General features: G+C 42.0%; 1 protein-coding gene across 1 annotated transcript in view; it reads left to right on the forward strand.

The window, feature by feature from the left end:
• The first annotated feature begins 1,436 nt into the window (after positions 1 to 1,436).
• Positions 1,437 to 16,040, forward strand: part of LOC142937401 (cadherin-18) — a 57,120-nt gene continuing 42,516 nt past the window's right edge. Inside the window, exons 1-2 of the mRNA XM_076080298.1 lie at positions 1,437 to 1,667; positions 14,858 to 15,152. Of these exons, the coding sequence (XP_075936413.1) occupies positions 1,437 to 1,667; positions 14,858 to 15,152 (526 nt within the window). The remainder of the gene's footprint in view (positions 1,668 to 14,857; positions 15,153 to 16,040) is intronic.

Raw genomic sequence — 16,040 nt, forward strand, 5'->3', positions numbered from 1 at the left:
ATTTTGTCACACAGCAGGTGTACAATGGGGTGTTTTAATGTAATCACCAGAGCCTGGCAGAGCTGGCGATGTCAGCAAGAATGCTTTTTGTCTCGTTTGCAAATTGAGCATTCTGCCCCCCCCCCCCCGCGTTCTCCCGGTGCAAGCTCGAACTTGACGCACTCCGTTTGAGAGACGCCTCGTATCTCACTGTATAGAACCCTAAATGAGATTCCGGAATCGGTTATTTGCTTTAGTTGTGGCATCAAAAAAGGTCATCTCAGAACAGCAAGGTCAAACTCTGCAGTGAGCAGCGAGGACCCATTTCATGCTTCAGCAGCATTTAAATAATGTATCTAACTTTAAAATCCACCCCAAGACGAGATGATTCTCAATAATATCTCCTCTTTAAAGAACACAGAGTTGCACATGCAGGTGTAATGCACATTCTTGTCAAGAGATTAGCAGAGCCTCACTGGAATGCTTCGTAAGAAATTCAACAAACCTTGCAGTTATTTTTTTTACTGCTTCAAGGCCATCTTCAATATATAGTTTTGATATAAAAAAAGAACAGTTTCTCTTTGTCTTTTCCATTCCCTCTTAAGAATCCCTCTCTGCCTTTCTTCTGAGTGGCCTGATGTCTCTCATTATCATAGCAAATGTATTTCTTCCTGCCACACTTATTATTCACCGCGCTGAGAAACAGTAAGCCCCACAGAAAGCCTTGGTTGTGTTAAAACAGTCGAATCAAACCTTCTCTCCAATGTTTTTTAACTAAGCCTACTCATCCTGCTCTGCTCTGATACGCGACTTTGACCTCACAGGGCGGTATCACTCACCACACGTCGCTCTGACCTCATAGGCACGGACAGATTTTTAATAGCACTGTAACTCCTCAAGTCTAAACTAGTTTGTATCATCTGCATAATGGCACAAATAGCCGGCAGAGTCTTTGTTGCCTGTTTGTATTTTTTCACAGTCGACCAGTTTGAAGAGCATGTCCTCATCTGTAAGGATTTATGAGTTTCAATTTAATTGGAGGGAATTAGTGGACATTTAGCTTCTAATATCCATCAAATTAATCTCTAACTCTGTGTTTCTCTTCCCCCTCCTCTCTCTCGCAGGAAATCCAGAATGGGTTCCGGGATTAACCTCTGCACTTGGTAGAGCGACCCAGAAGTTCACGTCCGTTTGCACAGCATCTCACAGCCTGGGAAATTCCATAATGTAAATGTATCTTGGCCTTTTTTCTTTTCATTAAACCTTCAGCTTTGGGCCATGAACCTTAGAGGATCTACCCGGACTGCTATTTCCTCAATTTGGATTTAGATTCTTCTTTTGCTGGGACTACTCCACGGGCCTGCAGCGGTGGCTAGTTGTGGCGGCTGCCGCGGCGGGAGCGGGAGGACCTTACAACTTTGGAACACGGGGATAACTTTGCAAAAGCACGCGCCACCATGAGGATATCTACCACCTCCTGCCTCTGTCCCTTTCTGGTCTGCCTCTGTTTCATCCAGAGGTGCTGCGGGACGAGCCACCACGGCCCCGCCAAAGTGCCCTCCAAGAACCAGACCAAACTGGCCAACGGGGAGACGGAGGTGCACCACAGGCCGAAGCGAGGCTGGATCTGGAACCAGTTCTTTGTTTTAGAAGAACACTTGGGACCAGAAGCACAGTATGTGGGAAAGGTAGGATTGTTCTTTTTATTGAAAAAAAAATCATTTTATCCCAGGGAACTGGTTTTTGAACATCTCACTTGGCATTTTCCTCTCCCCTCTTGTTTATTGAGGAATAGGTTACAGCAGGACAAAGCTGTTCGATTGAGGTAGATTGCCACGTCGGCATTGTACGCGCGCTTTTTTTATCTTCTGATGTGGAAATTCAGCGCTCATTTGTGAAGGTGTGTAGGTGTTTGTCAGTACAATGTTGGACTGATTTCCTCTCATGATAATGTCCAAAAAAGGTTTTATTATCTGTAATTAGGGAGTGGCTCTCTGCATGTCTGCCACTCTCTACATCAAGCTATCTCTGAACTGGAATATCAGATTTGCTCTCTCTGTGGGAATTGAACCCAGATTTGATCTCTTGTTGGAACATGAACCACCACAGTTGGAAATCGGGCAGTTCTGCAATGGGGACATAGTAATCGGGGGCCCCTCATAGCTAGAACATTTTATGAATGGAATTTCAGAGTGACCGATGTGCCTTACAGAGGAAACGATAGTGGTGGGTATTCTTTCTGCTTGTGCATGGCCCGGTTGTTGGTGGTGACTTTTCTGTTAGCTCCACAATAAGCCACAGGGAGCTGGTTAAGTCCTCTGCTTGCAGATTGCCTGCCCTTATCTCCTGAAATGTTAAAATGTGTTTCTCCACTGCAGTGATCATTATTCTAGGCACTCAGGCATACACTAATCCCCTCAACTGCACTCAGAGAGAAAGAGAATGAGAAAGGCAGAACGCTCCTCTGACTGCACATATGTCTGTATTTCAACAACGGGTGCCATTTGGAAGGGAAAATAGAAGAAAAGAGGGATGACATGCTTGGAAAAAAAGGTGAAAGGAAAAAAAAAAAAAACAACAGTAAATATCGCTTTCCAATACTGTTTATTGAAAAAAACCTGGGGTTTTAATCACAAATGTCCTTGCGAAGCAGGGAAGAAAGGTTATTTATTGGTGAAACATGTTTTAGGTAATATTATTTGACGGATGAATGAACCATAAAATCCCACAGTGCCAACAAAAAGAATCCCTCAGCATTCACGAGGCATTGTGTCCCCAGTGTCAGACAATAGCAAAGAGATTTGCAGCATATTCAAAGGTTCATTTTGTCGATGCGCTAACTGCACCGAGACGTGGTTACTCACTTACACGTTAGATTCGTCCGCTGCCTTAAAGTTCATGATTGTTTGGTTGGCTCATAGTGCTAGTTCTACTCCTACCTTAAGGCTGTTGTTTTTCTGTGTGTGTGTGTGTGAGTGTGTGTGTGGCAGGTGCCGCTGATGAAAGCAAAACAAACAAACAGCTAATCCTGGATGATGATAAAGCACTGAGAAGACACATAAACATTATTAAGGAATCAATTTGACATGCATGTTTAAAGAGATGAGGTCTCCAGATGGTTAGCACAAAAAAACCATTTAATTATGTGGGTTGGGACTTGAGTGCAGTGTCCTAATGTGGCCAGGAGACAGAATGACCCTTAATTAGATGAAGACAGGAGAGGAGGATTAACGCATTCAGCACGTACAGCGCTGTATTGTGTGTTTTTTTTCTCTCCCCCTCCTTCCCTTGCTTGATTAAAAACTCTGGACATTAGCGAGCAGCAAATGAGCAGTTCCACTCGGGAATTGCCAACACAGTCTCTGTCGGTTATTGCTCTCATTGAAAAATGGGACGTTTTGAAACAGACGTTTTGCACGCAGAAATTCTAATAATCGTGTGGTCAACATACAACGCAGACGTGTGCTCAGAAACCTGCACGGTCAAACATCACACAAGCATGCCGTTATGTAAGACTCGGCCTTGGCAGTTGGTGATGTTATGTGTGCTTTTTCTTCTAGTCTCACATAAAGGACAGCATAGAGTGACTTCTGTGAATAAGTGAAGCAGCCAGTCTGTCAAGAACAGTTTTAATCCCCTTGAGGTATCCCATAATCCCCAGTGACACCTTTCTGGGGAGGCTGAAGCATTTTGGGGAAATGACAGCTTTGTGCATGAGTGAGGCGCAAATGCTTGCTTGGGGACAGGGCTTGTCCAGATACGAGACAGGAGACAACCCGTTCTCCCAATGGGAGGTGTGAATGTCTCCACGTCAATCTCCTCAGCGTGGGGCCTTGAAGTTGTCGGGCAGGTTACGGTCTGCATGGTAATTTCTCGAAGACTTTGCAAATCCCCAGACCCTGAATGATGTGTGTTGCGGTGAACGGTCTGATGCAACTTGGTTTGAGGACATGGTGCTTTTATGATGAAAAATATCAGTCAGGTATCCTTGAATTGATCCATGTTTGCCCACTGCTAAAATATACAGTAAATAAAGTGAGATTTGACGTAACCCCCCGGTCGTATCTTGTGTTCATTTGCAGGGCAGAGTAGCAACCTCTAAGAAAGGTGCCTAAATGTTTTATTCATACATCTAAAAATGGATTGTGCTGTGACAGAATCAGGCAACTGTCTTGTTGTATGTACAGTAATAGCTCAACAGTGGAAAGAAAAAAAAAAAGCGAGGTCTTAACATAAAAAAAATTGCTTTTCACGCACTCTTTGCAATGCAGGAAACGAATGCATGCAGATTGGAATGTTTTCAGTATTAAACCAGTGAGGTGTTACATGAAATAACAAGGAACATTTCACGGTCGATGTCACATTATTAGTATGCAGAGTTGGAAAGAGAAACATCCTGAAAATGGCAGATATAATACTCATCAACCACGGATACATTTTTCTGACACTGAGGCATGTACACATGAGTGTGGAGGTGGGTCTATGTCTCTATGTGTAGCAGGGCTTCAACTAAAGGTTTTTATGCCTCAACGACAGCTGCAACCGGAGACATTGCGTTTGTTGGTTGTCCATCCATTCGTCTGTCCCCGTCTTGAGAAAACAATAGCTTAGGAACAGCTTGAGGGAATTTCTTCAAATTTGGCATGAAAATACACTTAGACTCAAGGATGAAGGGATTAGAATTTGGTGGTGAAAGATCTTGGTCATTGTGACATTTTGCACAGACAAGGACGTTAACTGCTTGGTGGGGGATGCAGACAACCGCTTGGCGGCAATAATATTATTTATTTTTTATTATTGAGCACTAGACAGACTGTATAGCTGGACAGTTCCAAAATATGTGAAAGTAACCAGCTATTTAGTTGATACATCTTCTCGCACAGTGCCCAGATTCTGGTCTACCCGGGTTTTATCTATCCGTCAGTCCTAAACTCAAAGATATTCTACTTCCTTCATTTCATTGTCTGCTGTCTGGATCGCAGGTGATTTCGGTTAACTTTTACAAATGTGATCTGTAGGCTTTAGCTTCTATCTTTATATTTTACCTGCTGCTGAATCTGTTTGACATCCTGGATTTGTCCTTCAAACTCATACTGTAGACCCTTCCATCTGTTTCTCTCTGAAATCGCTTTCTTTAAAAAAAAAGAATGGATAATATCTATGCAGGGACTGTAGTTAGTGACAGTGTGGGCTCCATGGTAGCTCTGACAGTTGAGGAAGTACCAGCGGGAGGCGGGGCTTAGCAAAGGGTCAATCGTACACTCGGTGCATGCACCAACATGTACATTCAGTACGAGTTGTGTGTGTGTGTGCACTCATGATTCATTGATTTTTCGAGGCAATTTGGATCAACAGTCTCTGTTTGGGGAGGCTCTTTATTATCTGGTCAGGCATTGAAATGCATCTGCTGTGCCGTGTGCTTGATACAGTCACACTTTCACCAAAAAAATGATGGTGAACAAATTAAGCGAACCCAGTGAACAGTTCCGCTTCCATGGAGTCACCAACTGCAGAAAATAACACTTGAAGAGTCTGCTGTCTATGCAGGCATGCTTAATATATCCTAAGTGCATTCCCCTGTCCTCTGGCTGAGACGTTCAAACGTATTAGCACCATTTAGACACTTGAGGCTAAAGCCATTTGCCCTCACTCGCTGCCAGAACACGAGGCAGAAACTTTCTCGAGCTGATCTGCTGACGGTTTCATTTCTGTCTCGTACCAAATATCACATTTTTAGCAGCAGTTAGAGAGAGAGCCACTAAATGAGTGTCAGAGTTGCTTCCGGGACTCTAATAATCTCATTACTGTACATCGAGAAGTCAACCATCCTTCTGGGAAGACAACGATTCATTCTGTTTCTCCCCGCAGATGTCAGAATAGAGGACAACTATCGGGGCGGATTCTCCGTGATGTGCATCGGTAGCACGTCTTCGTCACACCCCTCATCACTGTCTCTTGATGTATGGTCATTAGGCGGGCCCTCCATCATCAGGGCTTACTGTGACTGTTACAAATCAATCGAAGAGAAGGGGGGCGCTCGGAGGAGTTGATTGGGAGGGACCACGGTCAAAATGTGGTGATAATCAGACAATCAAGCACGCCCACATAGAAAGTGATTAAGTCCTCTTGAGTGAAGTATAAGAAGAGCCGAGATTTAATCAAAAATGAACCCCCCCCCCCCCCCCCTTCACTAATTGCAAATATGAAGCCAAGGCACGGATCATCAGCTAGGGAGCGCAGCCTGCTTATTTCTCCTCCCCCCCCCACCACCACCACCACCATCATGCACATTGTTGATGGAATAAATGCCCAAACAACCTGACTCCCACCTTCAACTCCCGTTTCTGCATCAGCAAGGCTTTCAACATCAAAGCGATGCAGTTTTAATGAATCTCTCCAAAAGCAACATGAAGTAAATGTTACGGCTGTTTGTCCAGTGCTAGCCTGATTACTAGAGCTGTGAAATCACGACAAAGAGCACGCAGATAAAACAAAGATGCTGCGCTGGCTGTAGGGCTGCGCAATGAATCGATTATTAATCATGAGTTCGGCTTCCGACGATCAAATCAAGTAATCGGCTGCGATGTAAATGCATCTAAACTTCGCGGCATATCAAATCAAGAGCTTCCTAACTAACAGCCAGCCACCGAGGGGCGACCGAGAGGTTTTGGCTTCACTTTCAGGGAGCCGTCATGCTGCTGCGCACCACTATGCAGCTGCAGTCCAGAGTAGAAGACTAGTAACAGATAGCTGAAGAAAACATTTTAAAGTCTTATCTTGATGCAAATATTTGTACATCTGCAGGAATGTAGCACAACACGAAAGTGAAAGCATTGCTCTGTTTTTTTAAATGTAAGTGCAATATCAAGATATAATGATCCTAAAAACATTGATCAAAATAATTAGGATTCATCATTCTGGCCCTAGCAGGCAGTGATGCATGAACTGGGTGCGTCTTAGTTGAACTCGCTGGAAAATGATTTATAAATCAGCTGGATGCAGCTACCCTGGTTGTACTTTCACATATGTTATGTGTTTAGCCTGGTATAGAATTTGATCCTGGATTTCATCTAATTAATCGTCACATCCAGAGTTTCATGTCGTTCTCCTTGTTTGCCTTCTTGTTCTCTACCCTACAGTTCATAATGACTGCGAATAACAGCAGCAAAGCGATGCCCTTTTGTACAAGCAGATAGCCAAACAAGGCTGGCTTGGCACATACATTATGTGGATCTGTACACTGAATAAGACCAAGACATTATCAGTGGCATTCACCAAATCCAACCAGGCACATACATTATCAGGATTTGCACGATGGAAAAGGACAAAAGCTGTTTCAGAAGAGAAAAGACGCGTAGGAGCAAAATAGACAGGTCGAGCTCAACAGAGCCTTCCCTCAGCCGGGGCAATGCAATTGTGAACATTGTGTTACATGTCATGTACTCCTTTTCCAAAAGAAGTTGATATATTCCATGCTTCATTCAACTTACATGGAAAGATTGAGTTTTTTTGACTCAACCTTAAATGGGACATGAGTTATTTATGTATGTTTAAATTGCAGCATTTTTGGCCAGTCAGCAGAGAAATTGGCAGGAATAGAGTAATTGGCTACTGGAGATCTAAACCACGGTCATCGTGCACGATGTTCTATTGGTCCCAGAAATGGAGCATTTGCTTCTTCTTTTATCTCACCAGGTTTTTCTGTGGTGGTCGGGCATCATTATAGCAGTTTTGTGCAAATCCATTCATCAATGTTTGTAAGTTATTATGTTGGTTGTAAGGTAGGACTAACTAGCTGCTGGCTAACAGGGCTACGGATCACAAAAGTCACGGTTCAGATTGGATCACGGATTGGATCAGAAGAAGAAAACAAAAGAGCGCCAACTATTACTTTTAGAGATGCCATGATCGCGTCTTTTCAGCCAGCAACAAATGGAGAAACAAACCAATGTGATTCCAGTATTAGATCCAGCTCTACTTGTAAAAAATCTGCTTGTAAAACTGCTGTTGTAGTGGCAGATATCTGTCAGGTTAGGAGGGCTTTGTTCCCCTTTTCTCCCCTTAAGTGACTGAGACACCGTACAAGCGGTACGACGGAGTCAAAAGTACGCTGTTTGACTGCGAGCACCAATTAGCTTGTGAACACAAACAATTCATGAGTATGCACAGCCCAAACAGTGGAAACATGCAACTTGTTGACAAAAGAAAGTGAAGATCCACTCTCTCTCTCGGGTTGCTCCTCTGGGCATATGATGAAATTATAAGTGAGGTTCTCCTTGAGATGGGAGTGTCTTTCGCCGGCGGCTTCGGAGCCCCAGACTCCGTTGATCTTTTTAAACTCCTCAGAAATGCATTGCCAGCTGCCAGCCGCCAGCCGCATGCCAGTCGTCTCTTCCACTAGTCTTTAATAAAGTCGGCCGTAGAGACAGAGAGATAAACGCAATCCCTTGTTTTGATGACCTGCGGAGGAAAAGGATTCATCTACAGCACCGCGAGTCTTTGTAGGAAGACCACAAGACAACAGATGGCAGAGGTCTGAATTTCACCTCTCTCGTCTCCCCGGACTTCACTGATCCGTCTGTATGAGATATTTCCATTCATTTCCATTCATTATATATTGCATGCACTAGACATCACTGCCATTTTCCCCCTCTCTCGTCCAGATTGCCACACATAAATCGGAGGCATGTTGAGCTCATTTCAGCCTTTTTACACTAATTACATAAAAGGCGAGTTGTCATGAAATTTTCTGTGTGATCAAAATGAATGAAGCATGAATAAAATAGCCCAGCGCTGTAGTCGAAAAGGCAGTATAGCAGCACCCTCTGCAGAGAAATGGAGCCTTGTTTGTCTTTTCTTTTTTTGTTAATCATGTGACAGAGCTTTGCCCCGAGCCCAGTTTTGTACAATCAGCTTTGACTAAGAAGGGGAGTATGTGAAATACAAACTGAACTAAACGGCAATGAGGGAGGTCTCTGTCCAGAGGAACTCAAACAGTCTTTTCTTTGCGTCTCACAGATGGTTAGTAAGCCAACTTAAAGCCAGGAGATAAACAGTATCAGTGTAAGATCTATCAATAGTGGTTGTTATATATATATTTTTTTTTTTGGGTCTCAATGATGCAGTTAACTTTAATTATTTGAATTTACTTTACTGTTCCAATAGAAATTAACAGTGAACAATTTTACCTGATTGATCAACGTAATACTGATCCTTTTTAACTTACCATAGAAACCCTTTATACCCCAAAGGTTGTAAGTTTAATTCATGTGATAGATTCAAATATTTGTGTTTCGCTGGAAATCAAAACAAGGATTTGATAGAAACTTATTATTATTTTCTTATTCTGATGATATGTTACATATTGAAGAATAAAGATGAATTCATACAGTGTGTAGGACACATCTGTCATGAGTACACAATGGACCATGATGGGGGTATTTTGGGAGGTGAGGGTGATTTTTATAGCAATCAAGACCACCTAACATACCGAGAACACCTGGAAATAGTCCCATTCAATCCTTATCGCTCGTTTGGGATTTGAATGTTGAGCATCCTCTTATTGTCTTATTGTCTCCCAGCTGGCCCGACGCTGCTGTACTTTTAGCTTGTGATGTTTGTGTAATGGCCCGCAACCTGTTGACACCTTTATCACCTATAGATTTTGGAAGGCAGTAGTCGCCATATGCATCATTGGTTTGCACTTCAACGAGCATGATTCATTGGCTCCTGCAAAGGAAGTCAATGGCTAAATTAGCACTCTGACTGGAGGCGACATTACATTTATGAGCTGGAGTTGTGGAGTGCTGCTGGACAGAAGTGGATCTGTCCTTGTAGTAGTTATAGAAGTGGTCCGTCTGGTTCCGTCTGCTGCATTTAAATGATATAAATTGATGATCAAACTAGAGTCAGTACTGCAATCTACTGTTTGAAAATGTCTACCTATAAAGAGTGCAGAAATGAGCCAAACAATGTCAACAAAGTAATTGTTCCCGTCCACACTGCCTCCGATGTGTAAACGTAGTTGGATTTCTTGCTGCGGAGGTTGTGTTTCATATTAGTACAATCTAGCAACTGATTAACTACCTGATTCAACAGCATCTTTGACTCCTTATCTAATTACAGGCCTGGTATTTACCACGGGAAGTACAGGCGGCTCTCATCAAGAGTCAGGTCTACAATCGACAGCGGCTTTCTAATTAGTAAGTTAATTGCTCGTCCAGGTTTTGATGAGATGTGGCCTCAGGATCTCCGCCGTTCTACTTGTTAAATAACTTGTGTCTGTTTATGGTTCAGCATTTATACAAGTAGTACTGCATTTCTATCTCTGTGGTTGTACTCACACGTCATGCTCGATTTCAGGCAAATATGAATTTTGGTTTCCTGCTAGAACGTTTATTTGCTTTAAAGTAAAAAAAATAAAAGAATCATTTTTCTCATGCTGTTGGTCTGAATATACCTGTTTTCACCCTCTGTCTCTTTAAGCCCCCCATCACAAATAAGGCCAGTCTGCTCTGATGGGCTTGTGAGAAAGATCGTGTGCACCTCTGTAAAGGTTATCTTATTTCAGTTTGTGGGTTGGTAGGCACTCCATAAACCTAACTGTGTGTGCACAAGCACTGAAAAAGTGGGTTTTCCATGATATGCCCCCTTTAAAAGGTGTACTCTGGGGAGTTTCAACCACAAATGGTGCTGTAAAGCAGGTCCTCATATCAAATAATTTACCAGCATATGAGGACACTCATGCATACACAATGCTGCCATATGCAGAGAGTGGTAACAGTTGGTGGGAGCACTGCACTTTAAAAGGTAGCTGTGCTCCAATAAAAGAGTAGAAGAAGAAGAATGCCAGCTAATGTACACTGTTCCAAAAGTTACAAATACGATTCTAATGAACCTGAATGTGACAAATGGAGAGCCAAATCTGATTGGCTTGTTAAATCAAATGTTTTCTGATCTAGACAGCCAGTAAAAAATAAAAACAATTCCCCAGTTTGTAGGTTGTGAGGCACTTTAGACACTCAAATGTACTTGCACATGATGTGTCCCCTTTAATCGATTGGAAAATACACGCAGGTTGGTTTAACTGGGCTTCGGCGTCAATAAGGTAACACTGAACATGTGTCCTGATGCACTTTGCAGGTATACGGGCTGTTCATGTCGTATGTATCTCCCGGCAGAGATCTCCGATGGACATCCAGTAGAGGAATTAGCAGTGCTGAACTAGTAAATCATTATGTAACGGACAATTAATCAATGAATCCGTCAATAATGCGAAGTTGAATGACCTTAATAAAATTGAACAGTATGACGATTGATCGTTTCTAAATCTGGGTCACTGCCAAAGTAGGCGGTCTTTTCTCAGCTCTGGTCTGTACTCCAAAACAATTTAGCTGTGTCCTAATTCAGGGACTGCAGCAGTTAAATGTGTTTACAACTAAATCAATGCAGCTGGTTGGCGAGTTATTTTTGCCAGCTTTGAGGGGGACCTTATATAAATCCTTATGTAGAGCTGGGCGATATGGCAAACCAATTCTTCCTGATATATATACTTTTGTTCTCGTCAGTTGATATCACTATACTCTTCAAGATTCACTGTAACTTATACTTCCTAAGTCGTATATCCAGAATCTAGTCAGATAAGCAAATTATACAAAAAGAAAGTTCTTATTCAATCTTGTCTAAACCCTGAGATATTGACAGCCAGGGTCAGTTATGTGCTTCTGTAATGTTACAGTTTGTTGAATGGTGATGTTTCATGCGATGAACTTAGGCTTAGTTAATGTCCATACATCATCGTCTAAGTTTCATGTCAGACATGAAGCAGCCTAGCCTTGCTTGGGGGTGTTTCATCTTCGACGCCAAACGGGGCTATACTTTACCAAAGTGTCACTGATGTGTTGCTGCCTCATTATTCCACAACAGCTCCTTACATTTAAGGATTTTGTGAATGTTGAGTTGTCGCTGGCACGGCACAGAATGCAGTGAAAGCAGCCGCCTGCCAAAACCCAACAACCCACAACAACCCGTCACGATCGCTTTCACTTTCATGAAGGATGCCAGAGAGTTGGCATTTGTGCGCCGTCGGAATAATCGCGAAAATGTAGTTTCCGTCTGGAAAAATTCACATGAACGCCCCCTCAAGTCGGAACAACAACTCCAGAACAGCTAATGTGTTGGTCTAGCAATAAATTGCAACACATCTTCTCTGTGGCGTCCATGTTGTTTCCACATTCTGACGTGAAGCTCATGAACACACCGAAGTTGAAAGAGTGACTTTACTACTCAGGAAATTGTCCGCCCTCTCTGAGTGCCATTCTATTGTTATAACAAATCGCCTCTAAATTGTTCCACTGGCAGTGAGTTTGTGCCCAGCGCCGACCTGCGGCTTTTCAATCCGTGCTCGCCGTCTTTCCAAAAGTGTTTGGTTAGCCTACTGCTGGCAAACAACAAACTCTGCTGCAGCTGACTGTCTGATATTGAGTGCTGCAGATTGTGTGGCGGACATTCATTTCTTGCCAAAATCCCCCAAGTAATATGACTTGATGTATCATGATGTTCAGTCTGTTTCCAACAACATGGACAGCAGGTCAAACAAGCTATGCAGATAACTAACTGTTTAACACACACAGTGCCTATAAACTGTGCAGCTGTGCTGGATGGAGTTAGTTTTAGGCCCTAATATTCTATTCATTTAAAAGAAAACTAATCTTAGGGTTTTCAAAGTTTTCATCAACATTCATAAATGTTTCTCCTGCACTTTTAAATAATAATAATACATGTATAATTGCTATACATGATGGTGTGTTTCTCATGTCTTTGGTGCGTTGATGGGAGGAGAACATGAAGCAATGACGGTTTTAGATGAACTAATCTATCATCTCCAGCGTCTAACTATCCAACTTTTGCTACCAAATAGCTTTTCTTTCTCTGATGTGATTCGTTTCAAGTACATTATCAAGCAATGGAACTTATCAACGGTATATTGGAGTTTCTTATTCTCCTATTGAAGACATTTTCTGTTACAATTGTATCTTGTTTGGTTTAGATCTCACTGCTGATACATCCCTAATCAGATGTATCAGCAGTGAGATCACAGAATACTAATTATTCCCCATCAAAGACAACGCAGAAGTTACATGCGTTTGCTGAATGATAGGTTGAGTAGGCCTGTAACAATAACGACCTCATCGACTCATCATACGGTATATGGACATGACCTCGATATTGCCTGTTGTGTTTACATGCATGTTTGTTTACATAAGATGTGATTTATCTTGATAAGGACATATTATAATTTTCGCCAGTAGAGTCAGAGCACATCCCTTTTGATTGGTTGTGACTGCTGGTCCTATTTATCTGCGTAATTATTCTTCTTCTTTTTTTAACTACTCAACTTGAAATATCTTTTTTAATCTGTTTATTATTTGTTTTGACAGCTGCACCTACAGATCAGGTTTGTTTCTGTTGTTGTTGTGATAACTCGCATATAAAAGTGCTGAGCTCTGCTATATCTGACAGATGTTGCTAATTGGCATCAAACAGACAATGACCCACCTAGTAATTGTGACTTTATCACTTCAAAGTCCGTTTTCATGACATTATATATGGTGTTGTTATTTTGTCTCTCCTTTACATTTTGGTATTTTGCAAACAGGTTTTCTATAATATCCATTCTTATCCAGAATGTGAATGTATGTATGTGTATATATAATAATGTGTGGGAGAGTAACAAACAGGGCATGAATTATTCATTGTCTGTGTGTGTGTGTGTGTGTGTGTCTTATATTCTCCAAAGACATGCATTAATCTTGTTTGCGGCGAAACTGACTTGGAATTCAAAGGTTGTGTTCACAGTTCATTGATGAGAAGTATGATATACAAAACCACCACCAGTACCACCAGTTTATGAAACGTTGCCGATGCATAATGGAAACGGATTGTTCTGTTATGTTCAGCTGTGACACTTCCCCGAGGAAAAAAAGGCAACAAAAAAAGCGTCTTTCATTCTGAACATGTTTTATTCATGGCTGAGATCAAGTTCTTTAAATGATGATGTTACTGGTTTGGAAATTCAGTGGTATTGTAAAATATATTTCTAAAGTCTAAAACTACAAACCCAGCTGAGCAGTTGGCATGAAAGTCTTCATCCTCTTGGTATCAATTATGGCTGAAAAGTCTTCCCTTATTCCCCCTTCTACTCCCGCCTTTAACAGTCTTGTAGGGATTTCACCCAAAGATGAATTTCTTCAGCAATGCTTGGGTACAGTCGAGGCTGAGCGGGAATTTGTAATAATGTTGGGAGTTGTCTGAATCTAAAACGTGGGCCGTGGACCACCATGCAGTGCATATAAAGCACATGCTTTTAAATGGCCTTGGTAAAGTGTAGTACTTCAGACGTGAATCATAGAACCCATTTTAAGTAATCTTGAAAATGTCAAGTAGAAGTGAAAAATGCCCAACACTATTTCCAAGATCCAAAGCTAACAATTGACTTGCTTTTCTCCATCCAATACCCAACATTTATTTAATATACATTGATATAAAACAGAGAAATATAGAAAATCCTCTCATTTCAGAGGATGAAATTAGATAATATGTAGTGTTTCTTTCTTGAAAAATGATTAACTACTTACCAGCATTGACAGTTATGTGTTAATTGACTAATCAATTATAATCATTCAATCATTTCTGCACTAATTTGGGCATCACAGTGGTCCTTCTCATGGATTTATCCTGCAGATATTCTACAGCATTGTACTGTGGATATTGTGAATCATATTTTGAAACCGTGAATCACAAACCATACTATCGGAAGGGATTTTGGCAATGCTCTATTCTCTGTATTCACACACCCTGTGTCTGGTTTGCCTTGCAGCTTCACTCAAACTCAGATAAAGGCGATGGATCTGTCCGGTACATTCTGAGCGGGGACGGAGCTGGGAATATATTTATCATCGACGAAGTGACAGGAGATATTCATGCCACTAAGAGTCTGGATCGCGAGAGGAAAGCACATTATGTCCTGCATGCACAAGCCTTGGACCGCAACACAGAGGAGGCGCTGGAACCAAAGTCGGAATTCATCATCAAAGTACAAGACATCAATGACAATGCACCCAAATTTCCAGATGGACCCTTTGTAGCGACGGTGCCTGAGATGTCTGAACTGGGTGAGTAGTGCTACAACATAAACTGGACTAACACATGATTATCTGCAGCAGTGAGTGTTGAATGGGTTGAGAGATGAGAATAAATGTCTAAACCTGAGTGTTTTTTTTAGTTGGGTTTTAGATTCTTCATGTTTATAATCCCTCTCATCCATGCGGTAAAAATAAATTACATTTCATTCACAGTCATGACCAAGTATTGCTCCATGATGTCTCACTCCAACATGTTATGACCCAGTGCAGCATTCTGGTTTGTTCTCTCTGTGATGTTCTGCAGAATGTTTGATCTCTTGTAAGCCAGCCGAGTCCTCTTTTTCATCTTTGTTTGCTGGTTGCTGTGATGGTTTCCCGGGTGGGCAGGTCTTTATAAAGCACTCAATAGTGCTTCCACAGCAATCCCCACCATCGGGGCGGTGGAGTCCTCCGCATCATGGAGGAAAGAAAAGCCTCTATACCTCCTCTGAGACAGCTGCTCCTGCCCAGAATCATGTGGCAAACATCTATGTTTTGCTGTTTTATTCGCATTATGTTTTGTCTTTTTGCACGGGCAAAACCCCCACCCCCTCTTTTCTCAGTCCAGTGGATTCTGCCTCTCAGCACAATAGCTCAAAAATATGGTGCTCAGAAATTTCACAGCACTCCTTCAAAACATATGTAGGTTGTGGCCAAACATAAACGGTGGCCAAGCTGCTGTCAGAGCGATTTTCTTTCTAAAGCACTATAAGGTAGTGAATCTGTGGTGCTGACACTTTGTTGAAAACATTCCATTTATATCTGTCCGTCGAAAATCATTCCTTCAGCTGCTGAAAAGAAGTAGAAGTACTTCTAAGTAGAGTGTCTGTATGTATATATGTCTGTATGTCGGTTTTCTTGTTGGATTTTGCACCCATA

This window comes from Anarhichas minor, unplaced genomic scaffold, assembly GCF_050575085.1.
Source record: "Anarhichas minor isolate MPS153535 unplaced genomic scaffold, ASM5057508v1 ptg000074l, whole genome shotgun sequence".
NCBI classification, from domain to species: domain Eukaryota; kingdom Metazoa; phylum Chordata; class Actinopteri; order Perciformes; family Anarhichadidae; genus Anarhichas; species Anarhichas minor.